This window comes from Pinus tabuliformis, chromosome 7 (assembly GCF_031772625.1).
Source record: "Pinus tabuliformis cultivar Carrire ecotype Pingquan chromosome 7, CPIR1, whole genome shotgun sequence".
Lineage (NCBI taxonomy): Eukaryota > Viridiplantae > Streptophyta > Pinopsida > Pinales > Pinaceae > Pinus > Pinus tabuliformis.
This window is the reverse complement of record NC_142293.1, coordinates 657,262,058-657,289,165: the sequence shown is the minus strand read 5'-3', so window position 1 is coordinate 657,289,165 and position 27,108 is coordinate 657,262,058. Positions and strand designations below refer to the sequence as shown.

The window sequence follows — 27,108 nt, the reverse complement described above, 5'->3', positions numbered from 1 at the left end:
CATTGAAAGAGGGGCTTATCCCATTCATGGTGGACCTGATTAACTTCCTCCAAAGCATTATAAATACAGGTATTGGGCCAGAGGGAGGAGAGGTTGAAAGCTGAACATTCCTAAGGGTAGATGCTGCTGAAATTAGGACTCCCTTATAGAGCTTGAGAGGAGAGATTCCCATCCTTTCTTAGCTTCATTTGGAAGTGGGTGAGCTGATCAAAGTAAAGGAGAACTCTTGCTAGACCCTGGGAGGGACCTGCACAACACCAAGGCACTGGTTGTAATGGTTTCTTTTGTTTCCAATTAATACAATTAAGTTCATTTTTCTCAACAAGTTGTTATATATAATTTGTTTCATATACTCTTTGGTCTTTATGATGAATATGTTTTATTATATCAGTTATTCAAGTGCTATGTAATCGTTTGCTTGTTAGTGAATGCAGGTTTCAAAGAGAAGGAGGAGCTCATCTGGATCGGAGAGGCTTGGCTGCTAACAAACAGCGTTGGACTAAAGGTATGCTTTAAACACCTGGTTGCTTGTATTTTAAATGCATATTTAGGGAAAGATAGTGCTTGATTGTTTTGTTTGTCACTAGAAAGCCTTAGCTTCTAGGGAGGTCGGTTTTGTCCGCAAAATTGACTCTTTCCGCATGACACCACTGAAAGAAAAAAATTCAATCCCACAATGGCCTCTGGGAGTACATTTCATTGGATGTATATCACACTATGAGAGATGATTATCTAATACAATGAGAAGTGTACATATATTGTCACAATGCCACTCACAATCTGACCCTATAGTTGTGTCCTATAATATTAATCATATTATACTATTTAATTATAAATTATGTCTATCAGATAATTATTAGCTTGAATAATTAGTCTGAAATTGTGGTTTTAGTATTTATGTATCCATGAAAATATTCGGAAAAAAAAGGTACTTTTTGTGACTAGTTAATTTCGAGTGAATATAAATACATAAGAAATTATGGTGCCTCAGTGTTTCTCTAGTGGTTATCCGCTCACTATACCAATTTCTCCCATGTCCTCTAGTGCTTTTGGTGAATTCTTCTTTGATGATGTCTAATGCCAATGCAATGGACATTTATCCTCTATGTTTTTCTGAGCCAAAGGGAAGCTCCACAAGTAACAACCAAAAAGTAGCCTCAAATATATTATTTTGGGCAAAAATGTAGTAATTATATGACCAACCAAGAAACATTTCACGTTAATCATCTTCCATTTAATATGAATTAATAATTTCTTTGCATGATCATGTAATACTGAAGTGTCAAGTAGGGACATTTAAAGTCAATAATCCATCAATATCACCTTTGAGAGTGCTTAGTAGTTAGTACTTCCTATTACACACACAGTAGATCACCAACTTCAAGGATAGCAATATAAGCACAACAAAAATGAAATTAAAAGAAAGGCTAGGAAGTCAAATGCGACTAATATTGACTCAAGAAAATACCAAGGCCTTCACATTAGCAAGAAATTCTTAGGCACTAAAATAGAAAATCCTTCAATTGCATCATTTTCACATTTTCTTTAATTTCTTTAATTAAGAATATAATCGGAAACAAATTCATTGAAAAAAATCTCAAAATCCTAACAAATGCTTGAGTGGTTGTCATATCAATTAAATAGAAAGGCAATCATTCGATATGCTTTTAAATTGCGAAATATATTGAAGAATATGATGCTTTCTCATCCTTTGCTCCTAATCAAATTGTAATTTGTGGTTTCTAATCAACTAATCAATTTCCCTCCAAGTTAGTTAAGAGATCACTTTAGAGAAGGACTTCTAGAAGCATTGGAAAAGTAGAAATGGAATTAACTAGGAGGAAAATGAAGCACTTTAGTGGGTGCTAAAAAAAAATTGAAGGCAAATGAAAATGATTTTATACTCCCTCCACACATTTTAGAATAGAAACCATTCAGCTCCATCTCATTTATTTCCTACCTTTCTGTAATATGTAATTCTTTGAGAAAGAATAGAGCATTCATAAATATTGTCATGAACGAGGACTCTTCATAATCCTAATAAGTTGGGCTCTAACAAATAAACAATTTCATGTAGTGAATAAATCTTACATGGTAGATTTCAGTGGTTAAAATGACAACTTTATTCTCAAACTCATTACAACAAAAATAAATTCAACCCTAACTAGTTGGGATCTAACAAATCAACAATTCCATGTATTAAAGTAAAATTACATGGTAGATCCCAATTATTTGCAATGACAACTTTATTCTTGATATTATTACAACATAGATAAATTCAAGAGTACATACATATTTCCTTATCCGAGACAAACTTTGAACACATTTCAATATTTTATAGAGATATAATAATACGATTTAGCTATAGGACATGACAAAGCTATCTACATCTAGCACCCATCACTAGACAATAGTGTTATTGAGACACCATCTCATGGCATTAGAATCATGTAGATAGATAGTGTTATAGAGATACCTTGCAACACCTATTCAACACTACCTTCAAGCTTCAAATTCATCAATTGATTTACTTTAGTAGAAAATTCTAGTGGGATTTCATTAAATACAACCCGACAAAAGCCATTTATGATAGTTGTCGTTGCCTTCTCTGGATCTATCCCCCTCTAGAAATAGAATAACTGATATTCCCCAATTTTTGAGGTACTTGCTTCATGTTCAACATGGGCTATTAGGTTCTTCACATGGAAAATGTTGCAAATATTAGATGTATAATGGAAACAAGCATGCAATTCAAGGTTGCTCCTAAAGTCTCTTGGGTGAATTATAAAACACCATGTACTTAAAACATGATATATGGTAGTAAAAAAAACCTACCCAAGATCCCACTTAAGAATTCAAAATGTTGGAAATAGGAGATTTCGTAAACAATATCAACTATTTAATTGCGTAATCACACTAAAATAGAAAAATCATTAAAATGTTGAAAAGTGTGAAGAAAATGGAGTTGAAATATTATAGTTATGCCAGGGTAGATATAGCTATGTAAAATGTAAATTCTATCTAAAACACGTAAATGTAACTTCTATAGCTACATGAAATGTAACTTATATATAAAAATTGGAGTTAAAATATTATAGTTACATCAGGGTAGATATAGCCACGTAAAATGTAACTTCTATATAATATTCTAAATATCATTTTTCAGTGATTTAAGAGACTAACAATTTTTTATCTTTAGTTAATAACTTAATACTCCACCAAAAATAACATTGAATTGGTTCTTCACCAACCAAGGGGAAATTTTAAAACAATGTGAAAATGCTTACTCATTCCCCTGCCATATTTCTAATATTTTGTTTGTGTGCATATTTAAGTGTAATATAACTTCTACATATTTGACAATTTAAATGTAAAAAATTACCCAATTGAAGTTATACAATTAACATATGCACAATAAAATACAATATGCATGAGTTATAAGTAATATGACGTTTACATGTTATATCAAGACAATTCTTTTCTCATCTCATTAACTCTTATCTTATAGTTGGTGATGGATATAGCCTTTAAAATTATGATCCATCCTTGTCATATATTATTTTTAATTATGGACATAGCTTTTAAAAGCATCAACCTTGTTTATTATTTTATGTACGGTCAATTTAAATGGAAGTGCTCAAAATTTTATTCAATATTATCTTGTACAACTGGAAATAAAATGATGTGGGGATGGTGTTTCTAGAGATTTTCAAACTTGTTTTAATTACCTAAATTTAGCCTATTTAAAATAAACAGGGGTGGTGTTTCTAGTGATTTTCAAACTTGTTTTAATTACCTAGATTTAGGCTATTTGAAGTAAATAGTTGCATTGACCATCTTATCTTCGAGTCAGTAACATTTCTTGAGGGAATCTTCATGACATCCACCATCTCTGAAAATTATGGAATATTAGTAGTATCTTGCACTAAATAGACAACATTGTCATATAATATTTTATTGTGTTTTTTACTCTGTGTCACAAATTTATTGATATTTTATGATTCTTGGTTTTGATTTTCATGCTAAGACTGGATTCATCATGCCTACTAGGATTTTTAATTGTGCACACATCATATTGCTCACTTCTAATTGTATAAAAACAAAGAGTATGCATAATGAGATGTAGTGACATGTGGTTGTCTATTTTACTCAATGATATGCTTGATTTTTTAACCCATTCCAATCCTACCACAATGAAATAAGAGAGACAAGGACACAAGAAGGACTACCAATAAATGAAATTAGAGACTTTAGAATGCAACTCAATTGTACCTAAATGTAACGATAAGTATTTGCAGCTTCATGGCCATTGATGAGAATTGAATCACACTGTGAAAAATTCCTTGCATTATGAGAATTTGGTTGCACCTACACTAATCCTCTGTAGTAGTTCCTTGACTTGCCCATAGATATAATTTTAGAAACAATCCTACTCCTACAATTCTTCCCTATATGTATCATCTTTGTCCCCCTATTGATAGTTATTTTTCAAGGCAACATAATAGAACTCTCCAATTGCATCATCTCCTTTCAAAACAATGCTTGAGTATTTCTAGGTGATTGTTGAACCAGTCTCTACTCAGGTCCACAAAATCCTTGATTTGTCTCCATCACACAAACCTCTTTTCATAATAAAATTATAAATCCATGTCTGCATTCCTCATCCCCGACATACAAATTCTTTACAGTGGAATACTTTATCGTTGCTCCCTCGGTGCAATAGAGATCCACTACTGTGGCATGGAGATGATTGGTGTCATAAAATGGTGCAGTGCATCCTTTAATATATGTCATAGAACTCCTCTCACCTCACATAACTCCTCTCATCTACAACAATAAGAGTCCTCTCAAACTGCCTGGTCTCCATCTCATTCATCCTGAAATAAGTGGATATTTCCATAGGTTACAAAGTGTTCTTGGGGATTTAATAGGAGGAGTTATCACTAAAAAATAAAAGTACAATGCAGCATAATAGTTATCAGCATGAGGAACAACCCTGCCAAGCTACTTCCTAACTAGATAAAGATACTCCTGAATTTCCTCTTATAAGGAACAAAAGATAAACTCAAATGCCTATAGAGTCTACCTATGCATGGTAGAAATGAAAACACTATCTACAACAACATCTACAACAACGTTGGTCAATCTCTTCTTCTAGTCAAGGGCATGCCCAACTTTTGAAAAGTATTAAGCAAGTCAGGGTCCACCTCATCCAGGCTCCTCTTGTTCTTCTACTCTCTCTACTTAGGTTCAAAATAATAGCAACGGTCTTAGAAATTGATGGGTGGGTAAAAGTTATCAGACCATTTGGGTTCTTCCATTTTTAATCGTTGTCTATAAGCATTGAATCTAAATTGCAAAATTCATTTAGGTTCCTTCTTTTTAGCTGAAATTAACCTAATCTTTGGATAGTTGTAAGGTTTAATGGATCTAAGTATATTCTAATTAAAATATAGTAACATGGTTTAAAACTGTAGGCATTGAGATCATAATCTAAGGATGAAACATAAAATATTTTATGTTCATGATTACAAGAAATTTTAATTTCATGTTACAAATTTTGAGGAAGGTCTATCATTTGCATCCTACCAGAAAATTTGCGTGCATCACTCGAGCACTTTCAATTTGGGCATGGTAGATTCCATTACACAAACAATCAACCACTAAAGAAAGGTGAAAAGAAAAAATAAAATTTCATGCATTCTGACCCTAGAAAAGTTAGAGAGGAGAAAACTGATCTGTATAATAAGGACATGCAAAATGCTTACTTGTCCATTGTCTTTTGATGAATTGTTGGCCGCAATTAAGATCTTCATTATCATAATCATTAAACCCTTTGTACAATAAGGACATGCAAAATGCTTACTTGTACATTGTCTTTTGATGAATTGTTGGTGGCAATCAAGATCTGCATTATCATAATCATTAAACCCTCAACTCTAGATAAAATTTATTCTTTGATCATATAAACCCTCAAAATTGTTTACCCATAAGAACAAAAATATCTTTAGAGGAATAACTCTCTAGGGTCTAAATTCATATCCATTTACAAATTACCAAAATCTCCACACCCAATGGACTTGCCCTTCCTCCATCTAATCATTGATGCTTTGCTAAGGTGTTTCCCATGCAAACTCCATCCAAGGTTTGAATCCCATGAAATCCATAGATCACTTTGATGGTCTTCATTTCCACGCAGATATAGACAAGGCAGAGAAAAATGCAATGCTACAGTGTGATGTTGTAATTTGTGAATATTTTATCTGAACCAAAAGCTAAACTGTAAATGAAAAAGAAAATAAATATTTATAATGGAAAAAATAAAATAAATATTTATAATATAAAATAAAATATATAAATTGCAATTGTCTTAAATGATTTATTTTTAGTAAGAATTTGTTATTTTTCCATAATACGCAAAATTAAAAAGAAGAATAAGAAGTTAAAAATGATATTGGGATGAGTGTAAGCATTTAAATATGACCTCAATTAATAATAAAAATTTAAATTAATAAAAACAATAAAATTCAATTTATTATATTTTGATTTTGTTATTCACTTGTGAATAGGCTTCATTACAATACCATGGGCCAATACCATGGTTTATCAATACTACAAGTCCAAAAACCATAACTTATTTCACAACCAAAATATTTTATAACAATATGATAAGATTTTTAACTGTTGATATTCACCCCACATTACGGTAAATATTATGAACTTAGAAAAAATAGCCTTTGTTACAATACCATGGGTCAATACCATGGATTATCAATACCACATGCCCAAAAAACATAAATTATTTCCCAATCAAAATATTTTATAACAATATGACAAGATTATTAACCATGGATATTCACTCTCACTTTACCATGGATATTAACTTGTAAATCATCTTTGTTACAATACTGGGCCAATACCATGGCTTATCAATACCACATGCTAAAAAACCATAACTTATTTCATAGTAAAAATATTTTATTTTAATTTAATTTTACAACATTTTTTTAATTGAATCTAAAAGGGAAAATGTTACAATTTGAGATATATATAAACCCTCTATCCTCCCGACTACTAAAAATATTCCCATAGAAATTAAATTAAGGTTTTAATAAAATTAAGCTAAGATGGATCTATGCCGGTTCTTTATATATATATATATATATATATATATATATATATATATATATATATATATATATATAGATATATATATATATATATATATATATATATATATATATATATATATATATAAAGAACCGTCATAGATCCATCTTAGCTATGGACCCCAGGGATGAGAGCAAGCAAATTGACTAATTATAATAGATTAAATATAGTCTCTGATTTTTAAAGCTTTTCATTATTTTATTTTCTTTGACATGATTGATCTAAAATATAGGTTTAATATTTTAGAACCAGTTAAGTTTCTCTAATTTAGATAATTTCTTAAACACATTATAATGTGAGCAAATTCAAGAGAGAGTTGAGGAGGGGGCAGAGAGAGGGAGGGAGATAGTGAAAAAGTTGGAGGACAAAGAGAGAGAAAGAGAGAGTGATGTGGGAGAGAGGGTGGGATATAGTGAAAAAGTTGGAGGACAGAGAGAGAGAAAGAGAGAGTGACGGGGGGCGGAGAGAGTGAGGTGGGAGAGAGGGAGGAAGATAGTGAAAAAGTTGGAGGACATAGAGAGAGAGATAAAGAGAGAGTGAGGTGGGAGAGAGGGAGCGAGAGGAAGGAACAGAGAGGAGAGAGATAGAAGTGGAGTTGGAGTGGGAGAGAGAGGGAGGAAAGAACAAAGACATAAAGAGACATAGGTAGAGAGAGAGAGGAGTGAGAAGGGAGAGATGGAGAGAGAGTGAGGGAGAGAGGAGAGGAAGGAAGAGAAAGAAGAGGAGAGGATAGAGATAGAGAGAGAAGGGGAAGGGAGAGAGATGGAGACATAGAGATGGAGAAGGACAAGGAGGGGGAGAGGTATTGATAGAGTTGAAAGAAAGAGAGAGAGATAGAGGGAGAGTGATTTAGGGGAGAGAGATAGAGGGAGGTGGGAGATAAGGGATCGAGAGGAAGGAAGATAGAGATGAGGAGAGAGAGATGGAATTGGAGGGGGTAGGAGAGGGAGAGAACAAGAAAAACATAGAGGGAGAAAGGTGGAGAGAGAGCAGGGGTGACAAGGGAGTCACAGAGAGAGAGTGAGAGAGAGAGGAGAGTGGGAGGGAATAGAGAGAAGGATATAGATAAAGAGGGAGATAAGGGGAACAAAGAGATAGACAGAGAAGGGGAAGAGAGGGAGAGATAGTGTTTGTATGTTTGGGGGGTGAGATAGAGAGAAGGAATAACAAAGAAATGCAAATATAAATATAGATATTATATAATATTATATAACTAACCTAGATCCATATTAACCCCATAACTATCAAGTGCTGAGAGGGATCCAATCTCTTGAGGTGCAAACATTTCCTCAATTTTTGCACTAGAAAAAAACTTTTGCACATCAAGAGATTGGACCCCTCTCGGCGCTTGATAGATCCAAGGTTAAGATGGATCTAGGTTGGTTAATATGAAATTAAAGTAGTTTTTATTTGATATTATAGTCTTAAAGATTGAATTTTCCCTTCAAATTAATTTCAAATTGGAACTAGATCCAATTAGATTCAATGAATAGATTTTAAAAAAATACATAAAATAAACTCTTTTATTAAGAAATATATTTTTAAAATTACAAATTATTAGAGATAAATAATGCAAAGTTCGATCACCTATAAACCATGTGAGGATACAGAAGTGTTTAAGGAAAGATAACCTTTCAACCAAACTTTAACAGTCTTTCAATCCCCTATCACTTGTAAGTTTAGATTGCTTGACACAATTAGGATGGCTAACATAAAAAAATGATTCATATTATTGTAGTACTTGTTAGGTAGTTGTATTTTTGTTCTTAGACTAAATTAGTCATTCATGTTAGTCATTTTTAGTTGTATTACTTATTAGCTAGTCACATATTTGAACCTACGACTAAATTAGTGATTTATGTTAGTTGTTTTTAGTTTGATCACTTAAGATTGCTGATTTTTAATAGTACTTCACTTGGAAAAGTTGTAGTGACTAACGTTTTCAGTCACCTAGTCACTAATTGATCATTTTCTACTAGTGTTTGATGTTCACAAGGATCAAGTTTTGGACGTAGTTGGTGCTGAACAATCAACCTGCGATATCATTTTTGATGAGCATGTGTGGGAATCTGAACAATAATTTACGGTAAAGGATGACCTCCTTCTGTCCGCACCTCATCTGCTTTATCTTGACATCTTCCACGATTCTGTCATTTTTGATCAATCTTGTGAAAATTCATTTTCAGATGTTTTTACTTTCGACCATTCGCAGAACACGTGGAATGCCATTTTTTGATTTAAACGTGGAGAGAAAAAAATTGTCTTCCCTAATTCTCCCAATCTCTCATCTTACCTTTCCAGAAACATAGAGGGTGAAATTTCACGTTTTTCATTATCCCCTTTGTATGTTTTGTCAGATCATGAGGATGCCCCTATTCGTCATCTTGAACTTTTTTATCATGGTTGTCGTGATCTTTTCATTCATTCATCTGATCATGATTCTTATTTTTCCATTGTTGATCTTTCTAAGCTACCGATCTTTGATGGTCCATCTTCTGATGAGTTGGAAACTCCTCAAGATGTCGAGGCACTTCAACTGAAGCTAATGGTTATGTGAGGTTCTTATAGCCTTGACGTCAATTCCACTTATGATTAGAAATTTGTTGAATCTTTCTAGGCTCCTCATCATTCTATTGTTCACATTGAAAATCAATCTATCTTACAATTTTCGAACCCTCCATATGTATCACATGATCCTATCACTCAATCATTAGAGGATTCGTATGTAGCAAGCAATGTTGCAAAACAAAATTTTTCTTCTTTCTTCATGTTTGCTCATTTTTCAAGTTTGAAAGTGTGTATATGCTTGTCTTCCACTCGCAATGTGTTAGGACAGCATGATACATCTGAAAAATTCCTCTCATGCACTTTCTGTTGTTACTTATTTGTAGATGCATTCAAGATTTGAATGCTTTGGTTTGCATTTTTTTTATATTTCTTGTTGGTTGGTTTACTTGTATATTTTTCTTGTTAGTCATGCTCTCTCGCCTACATGGGCTAGCCAATGTGTTGATGACTGCATTGGAAATATCAATTTATGTGAGTTGGACCATGTTCTGCTTAGGTTAGGAGTAGGAGTAGTTTTTATTTTCTTCTTTGTTTGTTTCTTGTTTTTCTTACTTTGTCTTGCTTTATCCCACTTATTTCCTTTTTTTGTTTGCTTTTGCACCTATAGGTTATTTTTTAAATGAAACTGTGTTTGGATTCTTAGAAAAGCAGGGTGAAGTCCACCAGGAACTTGTACAACTGTCAACACTTGGTTATTTGTTTATTCCCTCTCTTTATGTGAATCTTGCATTTCTTCTATTCGATGATATCCTAACGGAAAATATGTTCCTTTTAGGGAGAGTCAACACAATCATGATTCTTGCACTCTTAACCAGTACCGCTTAGTCTAATTGTTTTTCTATTTTCAGTTAACCATTTTCAACTAAGTCAAGTAGAGTAAGGAGAGGGGGAAAATATAAACAACTACGTCAGAGTTATATATAAATATCCTTCTCTAAAGGGACAACCTCTTCTGCTCTCAATAAGTCTAGATCCCTCTTTTGCCTCATGAAATAAATAAGTGCCTATGCACATTTCTTTGAAAAATGAACAAAATTAAATAAAGAGCGAAAGAAAAGAAAGGCTTCCTACGCAAAGAGGTGAAGCAGGTAACTTTTCTGGGATACTATCCAGGCTCGCTGGTAGCAGAGCAATGCTTGTGTTCCTGAAGTGAGTCTGCTAGGGTACTATCTAGGCCTACTGATAGTAGAGCAACACCAGATATGAAACTAAATATTTGACATTCTATTTTACTTATGCATCTATATACCTTTCATCCCCAATCGAAACAACTCAGTTTTACTTGGCTTGGTATGTGTGTTGCTGATAAAGAGAATGGTAGGCACTATATATTTAACTCAAGCTAAGTGAGGTAGCTATGATAATCGAAGAAATGAACAATACTTCTGGAAGAGTTAGACTCAATTTGAATATAGAGAGATGGATTTCTACCAGTGTGTCGCCAATGTTGTAGCAGCTACAACCACCCTCCAAAATTTTGCCTATGCTTCGATTTTGGAGCCTTCCTTCTAAACCACATCTCATCTTGCACTGATCTAGGTATCCATACTTTGGCTGAGACTTATCCTTTTATTTTGGCTTATGTTTGCTTGCTTACTTAATTTTGCTAACTCACAAGTGGATCTCCTGACTTTGTCCCACAATATTTCTTGTCTTGCCCCAGAAAACTGTGCAATTCTTGAGGGCAACTAGCTTTGCTATTGGGAATTGCATAATGTTGGCTTCCAGTGAGCCTTGAGCTCCAGAAATACATTGTCATGAGGGGGTAGCCCAACACTGACCCCAGAAATTGTGAAACCCTCACTGACATCATAAACTGTGTAGTGCACCGAGTCGGAAAGTTGCTCGGTTCTCGAAACTGCACTATCTTTCCTGATAGTGTGCATGGCAAATTTCCCCTAGAAAAGGAAAAAAGGAAAAAGAAAAAATCATCCCTAAAATATAGGGATCTATTTTTAGTATCATGAAAGAGACACTTGTATTATATTTAGAAACTTCTGCCAAGTGTCACTTTTTCCTTTATTTTAGGCATGCACGTCATAAACCCTAAATTGACCAAATCTATTTAATTGATGCTATTAGAGATCATTTGAAAACTCAATATTTGAGCTATAGAATTCCCGAGGAGATCAGGTAAACTTCGATGTGATCATCGTCACTTTTTTGGGTGATTTTTTCTTTTGTCCTCTATTGCCGCTTTTTCTGTCACTTTTTGTTGTTTAGCTTGTGTGAGTGTTGTTTCACTTGTTTTTTTGCATGGTTGATGGCGTCTTAACTTGTTTTTAGCTAGTATAAGTGTTGTTTCAACTTATAGATTTACTTTGCCAAGTGTCGCATGAGTCTTCCATTTTTTGCACCAACAGTCGTCGTTTCAATGACTCTCCTCACATGCTTCGTTCTCCTTCAGTTTAATCAATTACTAAACTTGTTTCACATCCATGCACTAACACTTAGTCATATTTGCACTTAACTTTAAACCATCTTTCAGATCCTCTTGTTTTTCACTCCTATTGGCATATCTAGGTCTCCTTGCCTAGATCTCACTTCGGACAGTTGGCACTATTCAATTTGGAGCCTGAAGCATTTATATTGGCTTCCAGAATTGTGCCAAACATAGCCCGAGCTAGATCCAACTATGCACTACGCAGTTCCAGGAGCCGACGTTCTAGCTTGGCCACTGAGAGTGTGCAATGCGTAGCCTCTCCCAGGCCTTGGACTAGGAAAAAATACACATTGTGTAGTTCGAGTCATCAAGCTCCCACACTAACTATTGGGACTACACAATGCATAGTTCCCATAGTTAGTTAGTCACCCCTTTCAAGGAAAATTACACAATCCTTCCCATCAAGTGCTCAAATTGCTACTTGAACTTGCCTTGAAGTTGTTTTGGTTTTTAGCCAACATTTTCTTGCCATGAGTGTCCTCTTTGTCCCATAGGTATAGCAATTGTTGAGCATCTCTCTAGTAGTCATAGTTAACATGGCATCCAAGAGATCTGCATGAAAGGAAACTGCTAAGAGAAGTACCTGGGAAGCAGTTGAGTAGATATCAATTGATTTACCAGTGTATGGAGTTACTCAACTGTTTATTGGGAAAGAAAAAACAATGATGTGGCAATAAATAAAAGACAATTTTGTAGAGGACTTTAAGGAAGACTTAGAAGACCAGTAGGTTTATCTTAGCATCCGGCGGTCAGGGTTATACAAGTTTGCATGTAGGTACCCTGCCTTCTAGTGTGTAGACATTGTCAACTTTATTATCTCACATACAGATTAATAGATTATGACATTGAGCAGTGCAAGCGGGAGGAAGATTGCCACCTTCACATCATAATACTTTTAGTAGATGTATCACTTGCCTGAGCCGGTGAAGCACATGGAATCACTCTTCTATGTCACCCATAGCTATGTGAACACAAGAGACATTGTCAAGTGTTTGGTGAAAGAGTCATCTAAGTTTAGACAAACACCCACCCATGTTTACAAGAAAAATTTGCTCTGGAAGGTTTACAAGTTCTTGATCATCTTTGCTTGCAGAATGTATGGTCAAGGGAGCACAAAGACCTTCCCTAAAGGGTGCATAGTCATACTAGACTAGTTGGTGAATGATGGGAGGCCATTCAACTAGTCGGATCTATTGCCTCAACAGTTTAAGTCGCATGTATCTAAGGCTCAGAATCTGCCCAAGAATGAGAAATCAAGGTTTTACATGTCCACATACTTACTAGATGAAATATGTGCACAACAATAGCTGCCTGGCATGAGATGGACTTGGACACCTTATGAGACTACTGTGAACATCTATTATAGGTTTCTTTCTAACTGCAGCTATCGAGGAGTGATGGTAAGGTGATCCAAGTGGATGTTGGTGGCCACCTACCTATCCCACATGGACCCCCACAACTGTCTCTTTTAGTTTTTTAGTTTCCTTAATTTTAGCGCAATTTACTATTTTTGGCAGTTTTTCAGGTCCTGAACTTCCGGAGTTGTTTTGAGGCCCTAAACGATGTTTTTTTGGGAAAATAGGGACCAATATAGATCATGGATTGATGTTGGCCATTCAATAGTTGTAGTCCTTGGATATATATTTTTAACGAGGTATTGTGTGCATCGAACAGAGATCTTATGCCAAAGTTATGACCCGGGGAAGTTGAGTTACCAATTTACCCAAATGGGGCCCATAGTTTGGCACTTCATCTCCTAGGGTTAGGATTTTGGATGTTTAGGGTTTTCCATTGTTTCTCAGCAATAAATAGGCCTTCGAGCCTCATTATAACACAGTTCAGAGGCATGTATCCGCTACATCTCTTCTCAAAGATAAGGTACCATCGCCCGAGCTAGTCTTATTTACATTCTGTTTGTAAGCATATTTCAGTATTGTATGTTAATGAAATGAAGTGTTATTTTTGTTGCATCTCTATATTTATGGTTGTCTGTAATTTTTTGCATTCCTATTTAAATCCAGATTAGTGGTATCAGAGCGATCTGCTCTTTCTCTATTTTTCTTTGCATGTCCCGAACGAGGTCGAGATATAAGGAGTCAGGGCTTCAAATGGTCGAACCTTCTCAAGATCAGCCTTGCAAATCCCGATGGCCTCCCATGGCAGAAGAAAAGAAAGACGAGGGGGTAGGACATCCTATTAAAATCTTGCTCGAAGAAGCCCTTGAGTGACAAAGGAACACTATGATGGAAAACTTTTCCCAGATCCTTCAACGGCTACCCAGGGGCAACGTATCTACTTCCAACAGCTACTTTGGAAACGTCACACCCTTTAAGTACAAATTAACTTTGAAATCCACATATTCGAGGGTCAGATAGATGCAAATGTCATAGATAAATAGTTAAATCTGATAAAAGGGTATTTTTTTGTTCATGATTTTTCCAGCTGGGAAAAGATTACTTTTGTTCTTCTCAAATCCGGCCCTCATGTCAAGGACTAGTGGGAAACCTACTGTGAGAAGAAGGACGAAAGTACGACCTCATTGTTTTCAGCTGCACCCACCTGGAATTCATTCTGGGATGCCATCAAGGAGCAGTACTACCCTATCAGAAACTATGAGGATAAATACATAAAGTGGACCATGATGCAGCAGGGAAGGGACCAAGACATGCCGGAGTTTACCAACATTATTCATACCCTTCACACAAAGTTGGGTATCAAGGATTCTAAGCGACATTTGCTACTCAAATACTGCGGCTACCTACATAGGTACATCCAGGACGAGATGGAGTTCCTGGACATCTCCTCGCTTAGCACAACATATTGATACGCTGTCAAGATCGAAAAGAAGTTTAAACAGAAGAAGAGAGACTTTGGATCCACGAATCCGAAGCAAGGGAAAGGCTTCCCCAAACCACAGAACCAAGGACAAAAGCCAAGACGGTGTGACCCAAGACAGCTCGTTGAAGTTGCAAGAAAAGAAAAACACCATGAAGTCAAAGAAGGACACACGAAAGTGGTGGGAGTTCTATAAGAGCCCTACTCATAACACAAGTGAGTGTTGGGCCAAGCAGTCACTGGTGGTCATGTTGAAAGCTTTAGAATTAGGTGCATGTTCCAACCCTGAGTTAGAACCTGACAAGACGAATCACAATGGGAAGTAGATCATTGATGCAGAGCCCAGCGTCAATGTTGCCACCGCAAAGATCCAGAAGAATGAGCCCGAAGATCCAGAGGAGGCAGAGCATCTTTTCCACTCACAAATGTGGGTGAAGGGTTCACCACTGCAATTCATTTTCGACAATGGCAGCCAAAAGAACCTCATTTCAGTAGAGGTCATGAAGCGGCTAGGCCTACTGACCATACCACACCTACAACTGTACAACATTGGGTGGATTAACCAAGGACGAGATCTCTGAGTCTGCCAACAATGTCACCTTCCCTACAATATCATGCCCTTCACATATGAGGTATTGTGTGATGTTGCACCTCTTGATGTGTGTGATGTATTATTAGGCCAACCATACTTGTGGAAGAAACATGCTTCGTATATTGTTAGGAAGCCTCAACAAAGAATGAATTTGGCTTTAAATGGAATTATCAAGGAATTTAAAACACTAGAAAATTTTGGATGAAAATTTAATCTATCGTATTTCTAATTGTTAGTGGGTGTCTCCATTAGTCATTGCTCCTAAGAAAAATGGGAAGTAGAGAATCTGTGTGGATTAGAGGGAGCTAAATAAGGCCACTCAAAAGGACCATTTTCGATTACCTTTAATTCGTCAAGTTCTAGACACACTTTCCAATAAGAAATTCTTTTCTTTACTAGATAGATTTAGTGGTTATAACCAAATCGAAATTTCCCCTGAAGATCAAGAAAAAAATACCTTTGCTTGTCCCTAGGGTACTTATGGTTATAGGGTCTTACCATTTGGACTGTGCAATGCACCTGCAACCTTTCAATGGCTAGTATTGGAAATTTTCGCTGACATGGTTAATCATTGTTTGGAAATTTTCATGTATGATTTCACACCTAATGGAAGAGGATTTGATGAATCCTTGAATAGCCTTGAAAAAGTACTTGATCATTGCATTCAAACACATCTTTGTCTCAACATTGAAAAATGTCATATGATGATGTATGAGGGTGTTATTCTAGGACATTAACTTTCTAATGTAGGTATTAAAGTGGATATATCGAAGGTAGAGATCATTTTAAGGGTCCCTACTCATAAAACACAAAAATGGGTACGAAGCCTTTTAGGGGAAGTAGGATATTATAGACAATTTATAGAGAGTTCTTCTAAAATTGCATTACCTTTATTTTACCTACTAATAAAAGATAAGGAGTTTGAATGGACTGATAAGTGTAATAGTGATTTTGTCGATCTGAAGAGATGTGTAACAACAAATTATATTTTGATAGGACTAGATTGGAATATATGTTGTTCCACATCTCTACAGAAGTTGTTGATAAAACCATTGGAGTTGGGCTTGGTCAGTAAGAAGGAAACAAACCATACACCATTCTATTACATCATCAAGAATTTGTGGAGGTAAATTACACTGTTACAAAGAAATAATTCCTTGCTCTTGTACATGCTATTAGTAAATTTAGGCACTATATCACTGGTTACAAAAGATTTGTGCATACAAATCATTCATCCATCATATGTTTATTGAACAAACCTATTACAAATGCTATGGTTACTAGGTGGTTGTTGTTACTCCAAGAATTTGATATTACTATCATAGATAAGTCTGGAAAACATAATGTTGCAACATATTTTATCTAGGTTAACTAATGCTACTGATAATTTTCCTATTGAAGATTCTTTTCTAGATGGATATCTATTTTTAGTATCCACTTATTCACCCTGGTATGTAGATATTGCTACTTATTTCACTACAAGAAAGCTACCTCATGACCTTTCTCCTAGATAAAGCAAGAAGATTGTACAATAGAGTGCCAAATATTTTTGGGTGAATGGAAACCTCTTTCACATTGGTTTCAATCAATAGATTAGGAGGTGTGTGAGGGAGGATGAAACCCATGAGATCCTTAAGGCCTATCATGATGGACCTTGTGGAGGGAATTTTGCGGATAAGAGGACAAATCATAAGGTTTTGCAAATGGGATATTTTTGGCCCACCATATTATGAGATACAAAGAGGTATGTTCAATAGTGTGACAACTACTAGAGAATGGGTCAACCAACATAATCAGATGAGTTTTTATTAAAATCCAAACTAATGGTGGAACCTTTTGAGATATTGGAATTATATTTTGTGGGACTGATCAATCCCCCATCTTACCAGAAGGGTTACATTCTTACTTGCATAGAATATGTTACCAAGTGGATAGAGGCGAGGGCAATTACCATGAAAATTGATCGTGTGGTTTCATACTTCTTGTTTGAAGAAATTTTTGCATCATATTGAGTGTGAAGGGAAATAGTAATATATGGAGGAGCACAGTTCACCTCTCGGCTGATATAAGATATTTTTAGAAAATATGGAGTTCATCATATGATTTCCTCACCTTATCATCCTCAGTTAAATGGGAGGGTGGAAAATACTAATAAATTACTTGAATCTACTCTTACAAAAACTATGGTAGCACATAGAAAATATTAGGTGGAGAGACTTCTTGAGGTATTGTGGGCTTATAGGACAGCTTGGAGAAGTACCACATATTTTTCCCCTTATGAATTGGTTTTTGGTAAGAATCCCATTTTTCCAATTGAATTTGATACTAAAACATTGAGGACTACCTTGGAAGTATATTTAAATTTGATTGCGTCTCAACAACAACGAATGAAAAAACTAAATGAGTTAGACAAAAATTGATTGGTTGTTGTGCAACAAACATATATTATTCAGTAGTAGCATGCTAAGTGGCATGATAGGTTCATTAAAAAGAAATTGTTTCAAAAAGGTGACTAGGATTTACTCAATAATTCCAAAGTCAAATTTTAAATTTTTATTTTCAATTATTAAGTTAAAAAAATATATATTTTCGACTTTGTAAAAAAAATATAATTTTTATATTTATATTATTTTAACATTAAAAAAAAAGAAAATTAAATTTTGTTTATATATATAGGCTGATCCATATGGTTTAGACTCGATACCTCTTGAGGTTTAACAACTCACTATCAAAACAATCACCGATCGAACTTACTTTTAAACGATGGTTGTCCCCATTGCTGGTTTCACAACTACCTTGAAAAACCACCGGAGCACTCGATTTATATAGATTAAACAACTTAAATTGAAGTTTTTAAAAATCTTTGCCAGATAGGGCACTCAAATTATATAGATTAAACAACTTAAATTCAAGTTTTTAAAAATCTTTGTCGGATAATGATTAAAATAAATCAGAAAAATGCTTTAAAAAAATGTTATTTTGTCTATAAGTTAGACTACGCCATAAATTTTCTAGTGGGTAATTACATGTGGTGTGGTTTTCTTTGAATAACATTGATGAGTCAACCTACATTAGCAGAGAACGATTAGTGATGGTTGTACCTACCACTTGTTTGACAAGCGAATAACATTGATGACTCCATTTATATTGGTAGATAACAATGAGTGATTGTTGTCCCCACTGATAACGATTAGTGATGATTGTCCCTACTACTTGTTTGACAACCAAATAACATTGATGACTCCACTTATATTGGTAGATAACAATTAATGACTGTTGTCCCACTGCTGATTTGACAACAAAATTATAATATATTTTCTACTTTGTAGAAAAATATAATTTTTATATTTATATTATTTTAACATTTAGACCCAAAAAAATATTTAAATTTTGTTTATATAAATAAGCTGATCCATATGGTTTAGACCCGATACCTCTTGAGGTTTAACAACTCACTATCAAAACAATCACCGATCGAACTTACTTTTAAAAGAAAATAATTTTTTCCTCGTCATTTTAGAACTAAATTAAATAATTTTTTATTTAATTATTTTGGAAAAATTTCTTCATAAATTTTAATTTTGCTTAACTCTATAACATATCATTTTATAAAAAGGAAGCATGTGTGGTGGGCTTGTTTTGGTCGGAGAATTAGGAATTGTTTACAAGATTTAATTTTTTCGACACTTAATAAAGCCAACTTTAAAATAAGATAAACCTAGACTAGTAATATCCCTTCAGGTGTGAATCGTGATTATTGATCGACCCAATTGTCAATGGTGCAGGAGAAAGTATTGATCAACCCCCACACGACACGGCGTCTTATGCGAGACCGTGGGATGGTTACTGATTGCGATAACGCGCTCTTAATTGTGAATCCTTGTGAAACCGTGGAAAACACGCCTCTAGTTGTGAATGCCTCTTACGGTTAGTCAAACTAGAACTATCCAAGATTGGTTGTTGTTCTAGTTGTGAATGACTCAGTCAAACTAGAACTATCCAAGATTGGTTGTTGTTCTGGAGGCGTCAAACTAGAACTATTCAAAATTCGCTGTTGTTGCGGAGGCGTTATATAGCTTTTGCGGGGGAAATGTTTGAGTCACAGCGTTTGCAATGGCGAGAGCAAAGGGAGTTTCTCTGGCATTCATGGCGGTGTTGTCCTGTTGCGTTGTACAAGGTAATAACTGCAAAAGCGCAAAGACAGTTTCGCTGGCATTCATGGCATCTTTATCCAGTTGGATTATACAAGGTAATAACTGCAAATTGGATATTTATGTATGTTGAAGAGTCTAACTTTATTACTGTATTTGTTATCCTCGGGAGTCGCAGGAGCAGGAGGTGTGACCATTGAGTTCCTGAATGAGTGCCAATTCTCCGTTTGGGTAGACGGGACACAAACAAACGGCATAAGAGAGCTGGACACTGGACGCTCGTGGACGACTCCACTCACTGCCGGTTCGACAAGTGCCAGATTTTGGGGGAGGACTGGGTGTATCTTCGGACAGCCCTGCACAACCGGGGAATGCAACAACACGGGTGGGAGTGTACAAAACTGTGCAGTGACTATGGTCGAGTACAGTCTCAATGAAGCCGAGAACGTCGACTTCTATCGCATCTCTCTCGTTGGCGGATTCAACATTCCAATTTCGATCAAACCCTCTAACTCTAAGTGCCAAACGATCGCTTGCAGCAGCAACATAACTGCCAATTGTCCAGCAGAATTGAAGGTGCCGGGCGCATGCATGAGCGCCTGCACTGTTTACAATACATCCCAATATTGCTGCACTGGGGATTACGGCGGGAATAATTGCCGTCCCACTAATTATTCGCGTTACTTCAAGACACAATGCCCCCAGGCCTACAGCTATCCACTTGATAACGCCACGGCCACGTTCAATTGCTCCGCAGGCAGTAACTATACGGTCGTCTTCTGCGGCGCTGCCACTTCTTCCCCCCCGTCTGGTATTGAATCTCACTAACTAAAAGCTAAGTAGGCGCACTGTCTCCTCAATACACCTCTTTTGACATTCAAGGTTTTGTGACATGAAATTATGAACAGTATTGCAATCATTTATTTATAATGCTATGATGTTTAAAAGGTAACTACAAATTGGGTAATAACTGCAAATTGGATATTTAGGTATGTTCAAGAGTCCAACTTTATTACTGTATTTGTTATTCTCGCAGGAGCAGCAGGTGTGACCATAGAGTTACTGAATGAGTGCGAATTCACCGTTTGGCCATTCGGAAATCAAATAGGCGACGTAGGGATGCCGCTGGGCAGAGGACAGTCGTGGACTGTTCCACTCACTGCCAGTCAAAGAGCTGGCAGAATTTGGGGGCGCACTGGGTGTGCGTACTGCACAACAGCGGAGTGCTCGGGTACACTGTATTGCAAAACCGGGCAATGCGAGCGTGTACTAAACTGTGAAGGAATTACACCCCCAGCGACTACGGTTGAGTACAATCTCAATCAAATCCCGAACCTCAACAACTATTACATCTCTCTCGCCGGCGGATTCAACCTTCCAATTTCGTTCATACCCTCTAACTCTGAGTGCCAAGCGATCTCTTGCAGCAGCAACATAACTGCCAATTGTCCCTCAGAATTAATGGCCACTGGTGGATGCATGAGCGCCTGCACTATTTTCAATACATCCCAATATTGCTGCACTGGGGAATACGAGGGAAATAATTGCCCTGCCACTAACTATTCGCGTTTCTTCGAGACGCAATGCCCTCAGGCCTACTGCTACAGCTATCCATATGACGACGCCAAAAACACGTTCACTTGCCCCGCAGGCACTAAGTACAATACGGTCGTCTTCTGCGGCGCTGCCGCTTCTACCACCTCTCCAGCACCTTCAGGTATTGAATTTCACTGATTAGAAGCAATTTCTTATGGGTTCATATAGTTGTTCTTTAATTCTTCAGGTTTAACATCTACACTATTTCCCGCAGGCGATATTGCCAAAACACAAGCACTATGCACCACAGCAACAGAAGACACTCAATTTTCTCCACTAACCAAAAAACAGAGTCTCTAGCTTAGAAAGCCCTATGTGAGTAAAGTCAATACAAATTTACCCAAACATCTCTTCTGGATGAGAACTCCACGGCTCTCACAAATGCAAAAACCCCAGTACTATGATAGTAATAAATGTAAAACGTACAAAACCATACAGAAATCTGCCTGTGAAAGCCATACTATAAGAGGATTGCTGCACCCTTTTTTTTCGATCAGAAGAAACTCTTTCTATTAATAATAAAGAAAATGGTTACAATAGAAAACATGTATCAGTATTTCGACTAAAAACAGTATAAGTTAAAAAGAGAAACTTCAGTCTTAGATGTAACAGAGAAACATAGAAACTTCACTGCTTTGAAAGCCCTACAATGATCTATTATCACAGTAAAGAGATTCTTCCTACAAACCAAGAGATAAAAAGCCAACAGACTTGAAAGATAGACATCAATGCAAAAACTAATAACTGGATCTGAAAGCCTCCAGTGATCCAGAGAAGAGTGGAAAGATGATGATGAAGAGGGGAAAGACGTGGAGAGAAACATCCAGCGATCAAATCCACACGGAGGCTAGAAAACGGAGAGCTTCGACCGGGAAAGTTGAGATTTTAAATCTGAATTTGTCCTTCCTCTTGTAGGATGCCGTTTTCAAAATACTGGAAAGAGATCCAGTCAGTTCCCGAAGAGCAGCCTGCCTTAGATAATCAGTCTGCTTCACCATTTTGTGCTTGGGAGATGTGTGAAATGGCTAGGTTGTAGAATTAAGGGATCAGTGCTCTAATTTTAGATTATATTTCCACGGCTTCAGAGAAGGGAGAATAAGCTATGCTATGGAATTCAGAAATCAGGGCTCTAATTCTATATTTCCAAAGCTCCAGAGAAAGGAAAATGAGAAAAAGAAACCTCTCATATTTACCCACTCAATTACAGACTTGGAATCTTCAAAAACAGTGAGCTCCCGAAAACTAAGCACAATGTAGGATCTACGGGAGAAGGCGTCGCCCTTTATTTATAGTTAGACGCGCCATAGCAGCTACCATCAGCAGTTATGTAGGTGCATGGTATCTTCAATACACCTCTTTTGACAATCAATGATTTGTATCATTCTAACAATAGAGCCATGAAATGAATATAAAGAATTACAATAAATTTACATGACCAGTTTTACAATCATTTATTTATGTTGTTTCAGTCTGCAATTTTTTTAATGATGTTTCCAAAAGAAATTATATTTTTGTTTGGGAAATTCAATAAATTATGTAAGATATTCAAATTTCGGATCTTGAATTTCAATTTGTTTTCCACCTGTTTTTACATTATAACATCACTTGTAAATTTTTTTTGACCCGAAACTTGTCTGTTAGCAAAAGCGAACAGGCTTTTAATCGGAATAACCATAAGCGGAGCTTTAATAGCTTTAGCAATGATGGTGGTTATAGCTGTTTATTGGAAGAAATTCAAGACTAAACAACATCTCAACGAAGGTTAGGAAGCAACTTGAAGTTCAGATATATTTTAACATGAGTCACACTGTGAATTTACCCTGTGAAAACACTTCTTTGATATACTGTAAATTTGCAAGGATTGCAGACTACTTGACAATTATGCACCCAAATCCAACAAAATCTCGTGCCTTCAAGTTAAGAGATATAATGGAAGCCACACAAAACTTTACTCAAAAGATTGGGCAAGGCGGTTTTGGATCAGTATTCTTTGGTAAATTGGAAGGAAGAGATATAGCAGTGAAAGTGCTCTCCGTGTTCTCTACAGAAGGACTTCACCAATTCCAGAATGAGGTAATTCTAGGGTTTTTAAATCATAATATTTTTAATTATATTGACATTATTAATCTGCGTATAATAAATTTGAGTGGTTTCACTTGATCAACAGGTTGATCTTCTTTCTAAAATTAATTATAAGAATTTGGTTTCTCTACTTGGATTCTGCAATGAATCGAAAGAGGTTATGCTTATATACGAGTATATGTCTGAAGGGTCCTTAAGGGATCACCTTTATGGTAAATGTGTTACTAAATAATATTGTTATTCTTTGATTGAGTTGGTGTATATACTAATATTAATTCCAAGAAATTGTTTTCCAGGTCGTAGCGCAGAGCTTTCCCCTCTAAATTGGAAAACAAGGCTCAAAATAGCTTTAGATGCAGCGCAAGGTAAGTCTTTAAATAAAGTAGTGCAACTTTCGATCTTAATGCTTTGAGCATAATTTTCATGTGATCCACCTCCTCTTTGTGTTGAAAGGACTGGAATACCTGCATCTGGGTTGCACTCCAAAGATAATTCACAGGGATGTTAAGTCTGCCAATATCCTTTTAGACGCCAATATGAATGGAAAGCTTGCCGATTTTGGTCTCTCAAGGATCTCAGTGGATGGAGAGCCTTCTTATGCTAACACTGCCGTAAAGGGAACAATAGGATACCTCGATCCAGAGTATATATTCATATGCCCTCCTCTCTCTGTGCAATATTCTTGATATTGTACAAGTTCTGTTAATTATTGAAAGCCAGAGCAATCTTATTTTCTGTTCGGGATGTTGTGCAGTTATTTCCGCACTCAAATGTTGACTGCGAAGAGTGATGTATATAGTTTTGGAGTGGTGTTGTTGGAAATTATATGCGGCAGACCACCCATAAATGCAAATCTAGGTGAAGAGGAGGTTAACCTCATTGAATGGGTAAGGAATTTGATTATGATAAATCATTTAAACGAACAACATAATTTACGATTTTCAATTGTCACTCACCAAAATTAGATATTATGTTGACGTCATGTATAGGTGAAACCGTATGTGAAGATGGATGAAAACGGTAGCGACATAGAGGAAATTATAGACAAGAGGTTGGACGGAAACTACGACATGGGATCAATAGTTAAGGTTGCGAGACTAGCACTTAGATGTGTGGAGGGTACACCATCTTGTAGGCCAAGCGTGTCTGAAGTAGTGGCAGAGATAAAAGATGCCATCACATGTGAAAATGAGAATAATGATGTTTCCTCTCTTCTCATTTCAGAGGGTATTGGTATTGAACACAGAGATTTGGCAGCCAGCAATATCCATAAAAGAATGGAATCCATACCCAGAAAGATGGAGTGGGCTGATAACAGCTCTAACCTCACTCAAGTAGGAAGATGACTTGAAACTTCCAACATATTCATGAATGGACCCGTGAAGCAGTTCGCTCATCTTTATGATTCCGGTGGGTCATGTCAATGTTATTTTTCCTGTTTTATATGACTCAATCCACTCAACGAATTACTGAATCGTTAGCTATTTATCTACATTTTCGTAGTATAAATGATCAAACATTTCAATTCTATATTTCATGATCTTTCTTAGTGGTTTGCCGACCAATATAATACTGTATCGTTAGCTATTCATCTACATTTTCGTAGTATAAATGATCAAACATTTCAATTCTATATTCCATGATCTTTCTTAGTAATTTGCAAAACTGTATATATTTTTACTTCTTTAAACCTGAATTTGTGATACACATTGATTATTGAAACATTTTACTTAACATGAACATTTAAAAATTTTATCTATAATTTACATTGGTTTTTTTTTATTATAAGTAATATTTTTTAAATAAAATAGATTAATTTAATAATAAGAATTGAATAAGTTATACATCTAGCTCTTATTATTTTTATTAGGAACTAATTGATTTTTTTTAATTTGAATTGTTTTTTCAATATTCAAATATATATATATATAATCTCCAAAGAAATTAGTTTTTATAGATATTTAAACAATTTATTCAAGTGTTTTTAAGTATTTTTAAGAAGTATAAAAATTATGTAGTTCGCAGTTAAAAGCTAAAATACAAGCTTTTGTTTCTTTATTTTTTTGTTTCTCTAGATTGAATCAAAATATCTCTCTATATATAATGTGTAATTTTTCATTGTTTAAATTGTATTTTTGAATACTATATAAGTACATAACTTAAACTTGTAATCCCAAAAAATCATTGTCAGATTTAAACGAAAATTGATGAAAAATTATACCGAAAAAAAGACAATAAGATTTATATTTTTAGCATTAAAGTAGGCATAATTCAAATTAGTTTATATACATACACCTTTTTACGTTATAATTTTATTTATATAATATTTGGATGTCGTTTATGTATATCAAATTCTTAGTTATTTTATGCATTATTTGAGCAATTTGACTTAAATGACACTTATTTTTAGTTGAGTTCCATCATTTTTTAGGTTTGCTAGAAAACATAAGACATTTGAATCTATAATATTATATTAAACTTCAAATATAACTCTCTCTGCTATAGTGTTGGGGGGGGGGGGGGTTACCTGCTTGGGAGTTAAACAAACGCCCTCCCGCCCGAGAACGAATCTTCAGATATGGATTCGATGGCCTAGATTCATTCTGTGGGGGAGCGCGAGGCTCGGCCTCCCGCTATCCAACCTATAGGAGGATGGTTGGAGTGGGTAACATGTGCCACATGGACCATTCGTTGGACAAACTTGAAAGCGAGCATGAATTCTGAAGTAAAGGTAACTCCACCAGACCCGCTCCTATCCATGTGTCCTTGCCATCACCCAATTACATCCTTCCATGTGTCGCCTCCATGATGTTACCCCCATGTCACCCGACCGTTGCCCCCACACCAATTATAAAAACCTTCCTGCCTTACCATTTTTAAACATTTTTCGCTACTGCATCACTTTCCTGCCGGTCACCCGTCCATAACGCCATTCAAAGCTATACTGACTAAGTACCTCCTCTTAGTGTTATTTTATACCCACTTAAAGACAACCAGGTAATCCAATCTCTCTTGTACACTTGTTAATTCATTTAGGAATTCATAAGATGAAGAAAGTGGCCCCCGAGACCCCAAAGGCCGAAGAGGCCAAAACCTCTTCCAGTGTGGAACCTCTCATGGATATAGAGGCTCAAATACCTGACCCATCTTGTTCCTATCACTTGGCTGACCTCCACTTTGACCTATACGGCAACTATGTCAGGGGGTAGGACCCATTCCGGGTAGATGACTTTGGCCTGTATTACCAAATCACACCCACTATGCACCATTTTCCAGAATTTCTTTCCTAGTTAGCTGCAACACACATTGATGAAAATAACTTCTTTGTTTCCTCCTCTAGAGTAAACATCCTCAAAGTATCCCCAAAGTTAATCCAAAAATCCCTGATTTACTCCAGTTATCCAAAACCCCAATAGTTTACTGATATCACCATTGTATATCATTACTCAACCCTCCCAGTTGATGAACATCAATCTTTCCTGCAAATGGTTTTGGCCCCTAGCCTACAAGCCCTACCTATACCTGAAAGCTTCCCTATCACCATCTTTGTTGAACCTATCCAACCCATCCTATCCCTAATTTCCCATCTACCGAGGGATGATGATGCCAACATAGCCAACAAAGCCACCTTCGGGTTTTTAAGACAAATGATACAGGATGGCCACCTATTT

At 35.9% G+C, this 27,108-nt stretch overlaps 2 protein-coding genes across 4 annotated transcripts in view; both read left to right on the top strand.

Annotated features, from left to right (window-relative positions):
* The window catches only part of LOC149249147 (pathogenesis-related thaumatin-like protein 3.8), a 49,033-nt gene extending 29,493 nt beyond the window's left edge, over window positions 1–19,540 (top strand). The window contains exon 5 of the mRNA XM_089452131.1: window positions 19,394–19,540. Within this exon, the coding sequence (XP_089308257.1) occupies window positions 19,394–19,540 (147 nt within the window). The remainder of the gene's footprint in view (window positions 1–19,393) is intronic.
* A 98-nt stretch (window positions 19,541–19,638) lies between these two features.
* On the top strand, window positions 19,639–24,320 carry LOC149249146 (PR5-like receptor kinase). Of its 3 annotated transcripts, none has more exons than XM_089456184.1 (8): window positions 19,639–19,785; window positions 19,938–20,570; window positions 20,796–21,476; window positions 22,997–23,116; window positions 23,223–23,428; window positions 23,523–23,649; window positions 23,734–23,802; window positions 23,891–24,138. In XM_089456184.1, the coding sequence occupies exons 1-8, from the start codon at window positions 19,722–19,724 to the stop codon at window positions 24,121–24,123; spliced, it is 2,133 nt and encodes a 710-aa protein (XP_089312310.1). In that variant the 5' UTR covers window positions 19,639–19,721; the 3' UTR covers window positions 24,124–24,138. The 3 variants fall into 3 exon arrangements, with proteins under 3 accessions (XP_089312310.1, XP_089312312.1, XP_089312309.1); XM_089456186.1 differs by having other exon boundaries at window positions 19,651–19,785; window positions 19,932–20,570; window positions 23,003–23,116; window positions 23,891–24,320; XM_089456183.1 differs by having other exon boundaries at window positions 19,654–19,785; window positions 19,932–20,570.
* Window positions 24,321–27,108: the final 2,788 nt, after the last annotated feature.